This window comes from Lycorma delicatula, chromosome 4 (assembly GCF_047948215.1).
Source record: "Lycorma delicatula isolate Av1 chromosome 4, ASM4794821v1, whole genome shotgun sequence".
NCBI lineage: Eukaryota > Metazoa > Arthropoda > Insecta > Hemiptera > Fulgoridae > Lycorma > Lycorma delicatula.
In genome coordinates, this window is record NC_134458.1 from 181,325,369 (window position 1) to 181,337,704 (window position 12,336).

The 12,336-nt window shown below is 29.6% G+C and overlaps 1 protein-coding gene and 1 long non-coding RNA gene across 8 annotated transcripts in view; one reads left to right on the forward strand and one right to left on the reverse strand.

Moving 5' to 3' along the window:
- Window positions 1–12,336, forward strand: part of LOC142324123 (cell adhesion molecule 1-like) — a 508,688-nt gene that overhangs the window by 343,321 nt on the left and 153,031 nt on the right. For all 7 annotated transcript variants that reach the window (XM_075364797.1, XM_075364793.1, XM_075364792.1 and 4 more), the window contains one exon: window positions 2,449–2,654. In XM_075364797.1, coding sequence (XP_075220912.1) covers window positions 2,449–2,654 — 206 coding nt within the window. The remainder of the gene's footprint in view (window positions 1–2,448; window positions 2,655–12,336) is intronic.
- Window positions 1–12,336, reverse strand: part of LOC142324127 (uncharacterized) — a 415,902-nt gene that overhangs the window by 97,683 nt on the left and 305,883 nt on the right. The gene's annotated exons all lie outside the window — the stretch shown is intronic.

Genomic DNA, 12,336 nt, shown 5'->3' on the forward strand with positions numbered 1-12,336 from the left:
TTTCTCTAAAAACCGTTGTTTAACTTCCTTAAATATGAATTCGGGTGTCTTTTAAATCTACTATCTCGCACCCATATTGATTGCATTTAGCGATAATTTATCTGTCATGGATAATGTTATAGACTGACACTACAAATTTCAGCAATTTCCCAAATTTTTATGCGTCTGTCCTCACAAATAAGATCATTGCTGCTATTTTGTAAAACGACAGTTGAAACTTGGTCTGGTATTCTGCTACGATGAAATTCGGTACACTTTTTCTGACCGATTTAAACTGTTCCGATGTTCTATTCTCAGATGCAGCTGTTCGGATCTTTCATAAGACAACTGAATTAGAGTTGTTACAATTTTGCTACTTATAGTTAGCAAAATTAAACATAATTCCGGCCAAAATTCCTCACAGATGTTAAAACAATATGGTAAAAAGTGTATTAACCATGCAAATTTTTATAATTTGAGACGGTTATGTATATATATTATGTATAATATAATATAGTATATATGTTCGTTTCTATGATTTAAAACAAAATAAACTTTATTTGGTATATATTTATAAAAAAATAAAAATAAATGTATACCAAATAAAGTTTATTTTGTTTTAAATTATAGAAACATATTCAGTTTATAAAAATTTGCATAGTTAATACACTTTTTACCATATTGTTTTAACTTCCGTGAGGGAATTTTGGCCGGTTTTACAGTTTCAGAAAATAGAGCTCTTTCAAAACTCGCTGTTCTTCTATGGTACAAGTTTCAAGCGAAGCCATTATTTTGAAACAAATAAAAGGATTATAATAATGGAAATTATTTATGGATTGCTGAAATTTTCTATATCAACGCTGACAATTTGCACGTAAGAAACTTTGAGTTTATTTTATTAAATTAAATTAAAGTTTACCCTTTGTTGTCATTTGTCTCAACAACCGTGGTGCGTGTGTAAAATTTAAAAATTGTCAATTAAAAATATTTAATATATTTGATTCTTGTATAAAAAAATTACAAAAGATTTAATAAAATATTATTTGGTAACATGTATGACGCAATTATTTGTAAGGTTTTATGTACTTTAATGTATAAAGAAAGAAAATGAGATTTTATTTATAAATGCGCAGAAACCGAATTCAGCGCAGTAACGTACCTGTCTATTCCAATCTCTAAATAATTGGAAGAAATAATTGGAAGTGATTTATTACAGTAGATATAAAATGCGTTTTTATTAGTAAAGTTTTACTGATTATATCTTTTTATTAGTATTATAATATTACAATGATTAATAAAATCGCTGAACTCAAAGGCTGAGTAGTTACCGTCTCGGCATTTCGTACGGAGGTCCCGAGTTTGAATCCCGGTCAAGCATCTTTTCATACGCTAATAATTTCCACCGGGCTGTCATTAGACTACCAATGACCACAGCTGTTGATGCCCGCACTTTCATAACGAAAAATTAACTTTTTTTCGTTGCTGGCCCCTTTTACTCGTAGTATCGGGGACAGATATACATACAGAAGTCTTTCGATCACGGTAGGAATTTTGGTGAAACGATTCAGTTACATCGACTTTAAACAAAAGTGAAATAGATTACAGCACTTGACTTTTACTGTATACTAATAGTACTTCAGCGTTCTCTCTATCATTTTAATAAATACGATTTTAAGTGAATAGCATCAACCCTGTTAAGCAAATACATACAAGAAATAAATATTAAAAATTAAAAAACACGACTGCCAAAAAAACATTGCTCTTTAATACAGGATAATTAATGAGCGTGCGGGTGACAATTTTGTATTTTATAGTATTTGTATATAGTATAATTTTGTTTTCAAATTTTTTAAATTTATTAATTTACATAACCTATGACACTCCCGGTTACGTAAAGATTCCAGAGCGGGGTCATACATTTAAATCGGTTCTGTCGTTGACCTGCTACAGTGGAACAAACATACATCCATAAATACATACACCCTAAAATATTACCCTTTTTGGGGTAGTCTTGTAATAAGGTTCAAGCTACCAGCAGTTGAATTATATCGGTTATTGTATAGGGTTTCGCTTTTTTCTCTTTTATAAAATACTACAAAAATTAAACGCAATAATTTTTTATTTAAATTTCTTAATTGTTAGTCGCATTACGGTTAAGGTTTTAATGATTAATTATTTTTTGTCTCATAACACTTTATGCAATGTGAAGCTAACGATAATTTGTCGACTATAAAAGTAACATTTTTTTTAATATTCTTAGAAAACTACATGCTAGTACGCGTGAAATCTCTAAGCAAGAAATTGTTAACCTATTCAAAAGTAAAACGGTTATCGTTTTAAAATTATATTATAAAAATTATTTAATTTATTAATAATTTAAAAAGAACAAAGCAATTTAATTAATTAACATTTATTTACATGAACTATTTACTTATATAACTAATATTAAATTGATAATATGTGTTACAGGATCTCTCAGCCTCAAGTTAGTCAGAGTTGGAGTTCCCCAATATAAATTACGTGGAGAGTTGGCAGTTTTGGAGTGTCATTACGAACTAGAAGGCGATTCGTTGTACGCAGTCAAATGGTACAAAGAAAATGAAGAATTTTATAGATTTGTTCCAAAATCAAATCCACCTCAACATTCATATAAAGTAGAGGGGATTAAAGTTGACGTAAGTTAACCTTTTTTAACTAAAACTACTAATAAAAACACATGTTACAAATTTACACGATTATTTATTCAAAATATTAGAATGAAGTAAAACTTTATTCATTCCCTCTCGCGATTAATCGTTGAAATCTAAAAAAAAAAAAATATTTAAAATCCATTTAAAGTTTCTTGATAAATATGACTATAATTATATATACAACCGTACTTTTTACATTTGTTTTCTGTAATTACTGCTTGCAATTTAGAAAAATTAATTTGATAAATTACTGGAAATGAAAATAATGAATATATATACATAAATAAAATAAAATTTACTTAATAAAATTAACTTAAATAAATTATATATATATATATATATACATTTTAATAAACGGTGACTGTAAGATAATTACCCAAACCACCTGAAACTAAATAAAGGTAAACGTAAGAAGCATTTCACGCATTTGTTGTTATTTAAACAAATATAAATAAAATAATTTAAAACAAAATAAATTTTATTTGGTATATACAGTGCGATCATTTCATCGTGCACACCATGATACTATACACTATAATTCCACTATGGACCATAGTACAGACATACTAACATTTGATTTGATTCATGGATAGTACTTATGCAACTGGTAATATCTTACAGCAAGTGTTGGAAATGTCCACAATTTTCCTGAAGCCAGATTCGAATCCTTCGGACCATATTTTTTGACACACCTGGTAGGACATCAGGGTTAGTGGAATTCTTCTCTGCAGTAATGGCTCGCTTCAGGTTTTGTAGTGTATGTGGGTTTGATCGATATACGCGTCCTTTCAAAAAACCCCGGAGAAGGAAGTCTGATGATGATACGTCGGAAGAACGAGGGGGCCACAGACCTTTTGACACATGCGATCACTAAAAATTTCTTCCAATATTCCATAGTGTTACAGCATGTAACTATGTCTTGTTGCAGAGTAAAAATAGCAGTTAATCAGGCTGAAGAAGAACTACAAATTGCATAATTATATCCTCCTGGTGTGCCGGACCGTCAAGGGTTTCGAAAAAAAAATACGCGGGCCCATTATTTGTCGTCGAGAAATCGCACACCAAACCCCCGCCTTCTGTGAGTTTAGCGGCGATTCATTAAAGATGTGTGGATTTTGTGTTGACCAATATCTATTGTTCTGATTATTGATGTAATCGCTAAGGTGAAAATATGCCTCATCACTAATAAGCACATTATCCAGTATTCCTATCCCATTACTTTCCACCTGGTTGATAAACCACTAGAAGTACCATATTCTTTTAACATTGTCTGGGGGTTTCAGTTCCTGTACGCAATGTATTCGGTATGCATGTAGACCTAATTCTTTGTGATCTTTTTTGCACTCCTGTACGATATTCCTATCGGACATGATAACACTGGTCAACATAAAATTTGGAACTGAAAAGGGAGTAGATGTTCTATATAGTATTTTATATACTGAATCTGAATATGTATTCCAAAACAACCCATCACATAATGTTCTTAAGTTACAACCCCTTAAAAATTAATTTATTCCATCATTCGTGGAACAAACAATACAAATAAATTAGTACGTCTGTATGTTTGTTTATTCACATCTGATTTATACGGTGATGCATGTTGTAGACCTACATTTAAAACATAACAGTCGAATGATTTCATTTCATGTCAAGCCAGACATGTATAGACGTATCAGTGAGTCAAATATTCAACGGGATGAAATTTTCTTCAGTACGAGTTCTGCTCCTGGTATGACTTGCTGTGTTTTTTAGTTGTGGTAGTAGTTTTATCATACACATATTATAAAGATTGTTTCATAAGTGATTACATAAATTTACTGATAGATTTTTATGACAGAACAACGTTTGGTATTATTTTATTGAACATCAAGAAGATGTGTTAATGTGTTTGTGTGTGTTTCACGCTGTGTTTTATTGCGCACCACGGTGAAAATTTTTATGAAGTATTTTAAGAAATTTAGTAATTACTGATTAAAACTAATTTTTTTTTTTAATTAAGGAAGTATTTCTGTAATATTTTCGTTTACTTTCATACATTAAAACATTCTGAATGTAAAAATTCTCCCAATATTTTTTGTTAAGTTTGCGGAAACTTCACCACGAAAAGTCAACAAAAATCAGTATCGAATCTGCTGAAAACTGCTTACAAACATTATTTTGACTGTCCCTTGGGAGACCAAGATAAATCCTAGGCTCCATATGAAGCATACATCAAGTGTTACGTTAAACTAACCTCGTGGTTAAAACAACATGCAGAACTGCTAGATTCACGTCTTAAAGAACAAAATTTATTAAACAAGGAAATTAAAGAAATCGAAATCGAAATATATATAGAAAAATCGAAATGTATATAGAAATCGAAACGAAAATTTACTGAAATTCTTTAGAAGATATGGTTTAATCTGTCTTGCCATGACCTAAGGGGACTAATGTCTGAACTGAATATTGAATATGTTATTTTATTGATGATTGGTCTTTATTTATAGATTCATCAAAAAGAAGCTTAAAGGCAGTGTTGTTGTATAATTCGAATAAATTTTCTTCTATACCGGTAGCACATGCTGTAAAAATAAAAAAAACATGAAAATATGTCTAAAATGTTAAAAGCTATTAAGTATGATAAACACTCATGGCGAATCGTTGCCGGCCTGAAAACGAAAAGGAAAGCTTAAAAGAAAAAAAAAAGAGTTTTACCGTTTGGCGTACATATGATTTGGTGAAAGTCTACTAACCATTATGGTGACTGCTATTTATACTGTTCTTTAGCTGTGGTAGTGGTCTTATTATACACAAAGATTGTTTGTCTGGTATAGGGATTCTTCTTGGTCTCCAGAGTGGCTTTACAAAATATATGTGTTTCTTGTGTTTGCGGGATAGTCAGGCTACAGATAAACACTACACGGTTAAATAATGGCCAAAGAGAAAGTTGTTTACTCCAAGAAAGGAAATTGTTGTTAATATTCTCCTTGTCGAAGCAGATCGTATTATTTTACCACCTCTACACATAAAACTAGGCCTGATGAATAATTTAGTAAAAGCATTAGATAAAGATGGAGACGGCTTTAAATATTTAACTTAGGGTTTTTCACAATTAAGGGAAGCCAAATTAAAAGAGAAAATATTCATCGGATCACAAATAAGAAAATTATTTCGTGAAAATATATTTGACTGCAAATTGAATCCTAAAGTATTAGCAGCAGGGAAATTATTCAAAGATGTCGTTACTGATTTTTTCGGAAACAAAAAGCTGAAAACCATGATCGGCTTATAAATGAACTCTTAGTGAACTGAAAAAAATTAAGGCTGTAGAATGTCATTGAAAATTAATTTTTTTACATTCTCATTTGGACTTTTTCCCTTTAAACTTGAGTGACATCAGCGACGAACAAAGAGAAACGTTTCAGAAAGATACACTGCAGATGGAACAACGCAGCTGGGATATCAAGGCAGCTGGGATGAATCTATAGTGAGCGACTACTGCTGAATAATAAAAAGAGAAGACTTCACTGAACACAAAAGGAAAATAAGAAAAAAAATTAAGATAAACGTAAATGTCTGCAAAATAAAGGTAGAAATTTTATTGTAATTACTATTATTATTTTGTTATTCTATTACTTAAGAGGTTTCTCAATACTTTAAAGGGCGATAACTAAAAATCTGAGGGTGATGAAGAAAAACTGATTTAATTTTAAGATTCAATATAAAAAATACATTTTAATTCACCTAATTTTATCTTAGTTCCAGTTTATTATTTTTTTTTTGTTGATCTGTGTAATTTACGCTAAATTTTCCTTAAAGAGTATTCAAGTAACACATGTGCATGATAAAATGATTGCACTGTATTGTCTCTTTTTTTCTAACTATAAGTCACATTACCGTAGCAACTCCAACTCCAATGTCTTCTTTTGTCAGCCAGAGTATAATAAATATTTTCACTGTCATCTGATGTAATAATAGTTAATATCTTTGCATTTCTATTTAAATTCTTTCTTTTTTCAACCTCTATTTAATTCAGTTGTTTTCATATAAAATACTGTGATTCATGTGGAATATGTAAAAAGCTTTTATTATTATTGAATTAGGCGTGCTATAGATGAAAATGTTGTAAACTTGATTTCCGTTTTTATTTTCGTTTAACACCACTTTATTTATTGCTTTTCTTAACGGAAAGAACATTTTTATCTATAAGTTGATAAATCATTGCTACGTATCACTCTTTTATTTAGTTATTTTTAATTTTACGGTATGACTAAATTACCGGAAAAAATAAAACCCTTAAAATTTAGGACTTGTTATCTTACAGGGAGCATAACAATGGTGCGCACCTGTAAGATTTTGAGAGTGAAATCTATAATATTAATTTAGTATGAATATCTATTTAATTACAATTGAAACATTGATTTTAATATTATTTTAACCTCTAAATAGGGTGATAAAACAGAAAATGGAAAATGTGTTCCGAAACACGTCATTTTAATATATGCACTAACAAAATACCGTGGGTTCGAAAAGTAAGTGACACCTGTCAACATGTAACATTGACTAACCTTACAGAAGTTGTTGGAAACGGTCTTCATAATATCCAGACATATTTTCACGCATTTCTTCTTGTTCTTGGTAAAATCACGAATAGTAGTTTGAAGTTCCAGGAGATTGTGGGCGTTTCCTCAATAAGCATTACTTTTTGCATGACTGCAGAAGTAAAAATCCGGTGGGCGATAACAAAGTGGCCAGTTCTTACAAAATGATTTGATTTCCAAAAAAAATTCAGAATTAAGTTCATGGACTGCCTGGCTGAATGCGCAGTTACGCCATTTTGTTGAAACCAAGCGTTATTAATCTCTTAATCGATAAGCTCTTTCATGAACTGGTGAATGATTTCACGATAGTGAGCTGAGTTTATTGTTTCTGGGAAGAATATTAGACTGTTCTTCTCCTGGATATTGCAATCAACACTGTAATTTTCTGGTTATATAGACGAATTTCATATACGGCAATAGGTTATTGGCAGTCGATAAATGTGATTTCTGCACCCTGACAAACGGAACCATGCCTCATCGGTATAGAAAACATAGTCCCAAATAACGTCAGAATTGTCCGCTAGAAACTTGAAACCGTTCGCAGTATTGAATCCCCTTTCCACAGTCTGTGGCCAATAAATTTTTAACCGCTTTTATTTTACATGGGAAGAGACTGATATACTTTATTAGAACTGCCTTGTGTGTAATTACACCGAAGTTTTTCTCGAGCCAACCTTCGGATGAATTAGTACTACGTTGCGTAACACCTAATTGTCTTGCAGTTTTTCTTCAAGTACCAATGGTATTGCACTTCGCTCATAGTCTTTTACAGATCTCGTTTCCTAAATTTTTCCTTCGCTGACTGTTGCACTCACCATGCTCACGGAAGACGTATTCAACGAGAGATATTTACTGTTCTAATGTGCTTGTTCCAACACATTGTAAACGCACATGGAAAAACAACAAATACACAATGAAAAACAATAACCTGACACACCTCTTCGTCTCAAAGTCAGCTCCCTGACTGGCTAGCAGAAAATGCAGCTTTTCCAAACCTTGCCGTAATGCAGGATTACCAACTTTATGCAGAAAATATTACTCGCAGCGTACGGAATACAACCCATCAATGTATAATTGTGTTTATATAGGTGTATTGTTACTTTTCGAACGAAAAATTATTGTAAAAATTCTTTATTCGTAATGTGACTGGAGACTAGACGCATAAAAAATTACTGTTGTTCTAAACACGTCTAACTTGATAAAACCATATAGAATCTGAATTACAATCACAGTGTAATATTGATTACGATAGTAATGCGAAGTAAAGATAAGACGGTGGTTATGCTTAAATGAAATAGTTTTAATTTGGCCTTATATTTAAAATTTCTTTCAATTTCTCGGACAAATTTATCATTTTTGGTACATGAAATATGTTATGACAAAAGCTGTAAAATATTTAAATAACAGGTATTGTAAAAAAATTCTTTTAATTAATTTTTTTTCCGAGTTTGACTAACTGAGGATCATGTGAAGCACAATATTCAGAATTAATTTCTCTTTCTCTTTAACGCTTTCTTTTATTATTTAAAAAAACTGAAAAATATTGTTTTAGTTTAAGCTGGATCAGAACAACTTATAAAATTGAGTTCTAAATTATGGTATTTACATCGCATTTGTTTATTCTACACCTGAAGATCCATGACCAGTAGTACAGTTTTTATAATTATACAAATAAAAGAAATTACAAAACTTTTAAGAAAACTTAATGTATGAATCAATTAATAACACCAAAAATAGTGGAAGACAAGTATTAAAATAGACCATAAAATAAAATACAAAATATACTACTACAAAAATAGAACAGTGGCCTAGTGGTTAACTCGTCGTCGCAAATCAGTTAACACCTGATTTTCGAAGTCGAAGGTACTGAGGTTCAAATCCTAGTAAAAGTTTGTTGCTTTTATTTTATAAGGTTGGATTTGAATACTAGACAGTGATACCGGTGTATTTTGGTGGACGGAGTTCAATTAACCACACGTCCCAGGAATGATCGGCCTGTCAAGACTACACCTCATTTACATGTCATACATATCATCCTCATACCTCATCGGGCCGTTGTTTATTGTTGGTGTTAGGGGTTGTTTATTGTTCGCTGGTTGAACAGATTGCAACGTACACATTAGGAAATATAAGAAAACAGTGGAAGTTAATTTTGTATCATTGCTGAAGATACTAGTTTCATAGTGTATCAAAAATGCTGTTTACTAACCTTTTTTTTTTTTTTGTTTGATGAATTAATTCTCCACAGAAGCTTACAGAAAAGCTTGTATATGGGATGCCATGCCTAACCGGGATTCGAACCTAGGACCCCCGAATAAAACTATCCACTCCGTTGCTACCCCTCCACTGCGGAGATCGCCATCTTTTTTAATTTTTTTCATTTATTTACTTATTTTCTTATATATTTTTCCTCAATGTCCACTCATGACGATTGTTTAACAATTGAAATGGCCATCTACAGGTAGTTTTAGATTTTAAACAAAACTTTTGTAATGGTTTGAAACCGGTTGTTTTCTTTATTTACAATTTATGTTACAAATATTAAATATACTAAAGGTATGTATAATAATTAAACGTCTGATAACTTTTTTATCCAATTAGAATATAATTAACAAACAATAAGAGAAATTTAAAGTGTATTAACAAAAATTATTTATGCAAGTCAACCAGCTTAGTTTATTATTACGAGTAGTACAGCTACATTACTGCATTATAAACAACTTTTAAGTTAAAAATATGTCATAATATAAATGATTGAAACGGTCAACATGATTCAAATCAGTGTCAATCTTAGAATATATCATTCTAAATTCATTTAAATTTTTAAATGATAAAATGACGACAAACAAGAGATGTAAATATTATCCTATATAAATACTGTATTATTATATTAAAATAGATAAACAAACATTTCTGCACTATATAATTATACCATTAAATTATATTACAAACAACAATTAATGGCAACGAATAACAATATGATTTATTACATAAATCATAGTGAAGTTTCGTGTAATATAGTCTGTTATATATTATATATTTGTTTTATCGTCTTTTATAATATATCGGAAAATTAGTACTAGTTCAGTAAAAAAAAAAAAAAGTGACGTTTCTTCTCAACCATCCCCCCCCCCTCGGAATTCGGAATTCACATAACTCAAAAAAACATTATAAAATGTAAAAAAAAAAAGGAATATTTATTTGCTTCTATTCTATTCGGCGTCATATATCAGATATGTTTTAACCTTCAATTATGCATTTTGTTACGGTAGGTTGCGTATTAAGAAGATTAATTTAGTTAATTTTCTTTTTTTTCAATGAAAATGGCTTTCAAGTATTGAAAATATGAGTGATGCTCTATTTCGAGGAGAATTAGATCTCATGAAAAGTTTATTCGCAATTTTTATATTGTATTTAAAAATATCCGAAATAGCATTAAAACGTAAAAATTAAAAAAAAACTCTTTTTTTGAAGTGTTTACATCTATAGACTAAAATAAAAAAAATACAACACTAGAAAAACATTAAAAGTTTAAAAAAATATATATTCTCTATCAGAATGGAAATATTTTTTTTTGTTTTTAGAACGAGGTTAGAGTAACCTTTTAAAATACCGTACCAACAATCCTAAAAAAATAATTTATGAGGACGTAGTTTGGAATATATTTTAAACCATTAAAAATATTATTTCCATAATAAAACTTTGTTGGATCAAACTATTTTTCTCCGTATGATTCGTAAGAATAGTAAAGAGATTTAAAATTATCAGTACGATTAATATATTTACTCACTAATATTTGGCATTCTATAAATTGTTTTTTAACATTTTTACTTATTCAACATATAACCTTGAAACTTCTTTTTTTTTTCTTGACTGAAAAATTAATTCACCACAGAAACTTACAAAGAGGTTTATGCGTGGGAATATAAAAATTGAGATTTTTAGCATATCAAAAATGCCATTTCTGACCGGGATTCGAACCTTGGACCTCCGGATGAAAGACCGAGACCCTCGGAGGAATGATACTTGTTTATTATTTATTTTTTAATCATCGTAATAAAAATTTGATTGAATTTTAAATGTTTTTCAAATTTCATCACAGATGATAAGAAAATATTGTGGTTTTGCGTATTTTTAACTAAATTTTATTATTTCTTTACAAAAAATACTTGGTTAGCAAATTGAATGATTTTATTTAAGGTATGTATTTTTACAATTTTTTTTAAAGTAATTTTTAAAACATTTTAGAAAAATTTAGTAATTTTAATTTTTTTAATAATTCATTTGATAATATTTTAAAGTTATTTTCCTTTTGGTCAAAGAAGATTATTAAATAATAAAGATAATATGTAAGGTTGTAAAGATAAAAAAAATAATTCAAAATTTATCACTATGAAAATATAAATCTTAAAGCTCCCTAAAATATTATATGGAACTTAGCAACATCGTTTCTACCTTTATGTTAAATTCATGCTTATAAACTATCTGAATTCTAATCTGTTTTGATAAGTTTTTATTTGAAGATTTTTTTAAATTGTTTTATATAAAAGACATATTTAAATAATTTGATAATACTATTTTTCAATGATTTACCAGGTTTAATTTGGAAAAGCGACTTTAAAATAAAGCTTTATTTTAGATAAGGGCGCCTGTAAATAATATAAAAGAAATCAAAGTATTTGCATTGTTCCAAAAAAAAGAAATTGTTGGCTAAAGATATCGATTAGGGGATGAGTTGCAGAAAGGAGAACCTTTCTTATTGATTCATGTAATATTCATTAATCCTGAAAATATCGGAAACAGTTTTACTAAGTCAGGAAATTTAAGTGACTGCGTCCTTTTATATAAGTATCTTTGTTCTCCAAGCCAGTACCTTTTATTAATGTTAGAAACTTAATATATGCTGCAATAACAAAATGCGTCAAAAAGAAAATATTTACATGCTGCACATTAATATAAAATAAAAATAGAACAATATAAGTGAAAAGAAAGCAGGTGTATATTTTGAGGTGACTGAATGGATGAAATAAAAAAAAAACATTTTTGAAATGATAACGTAAAATTAACTAAATTATACCTTAAAAGCA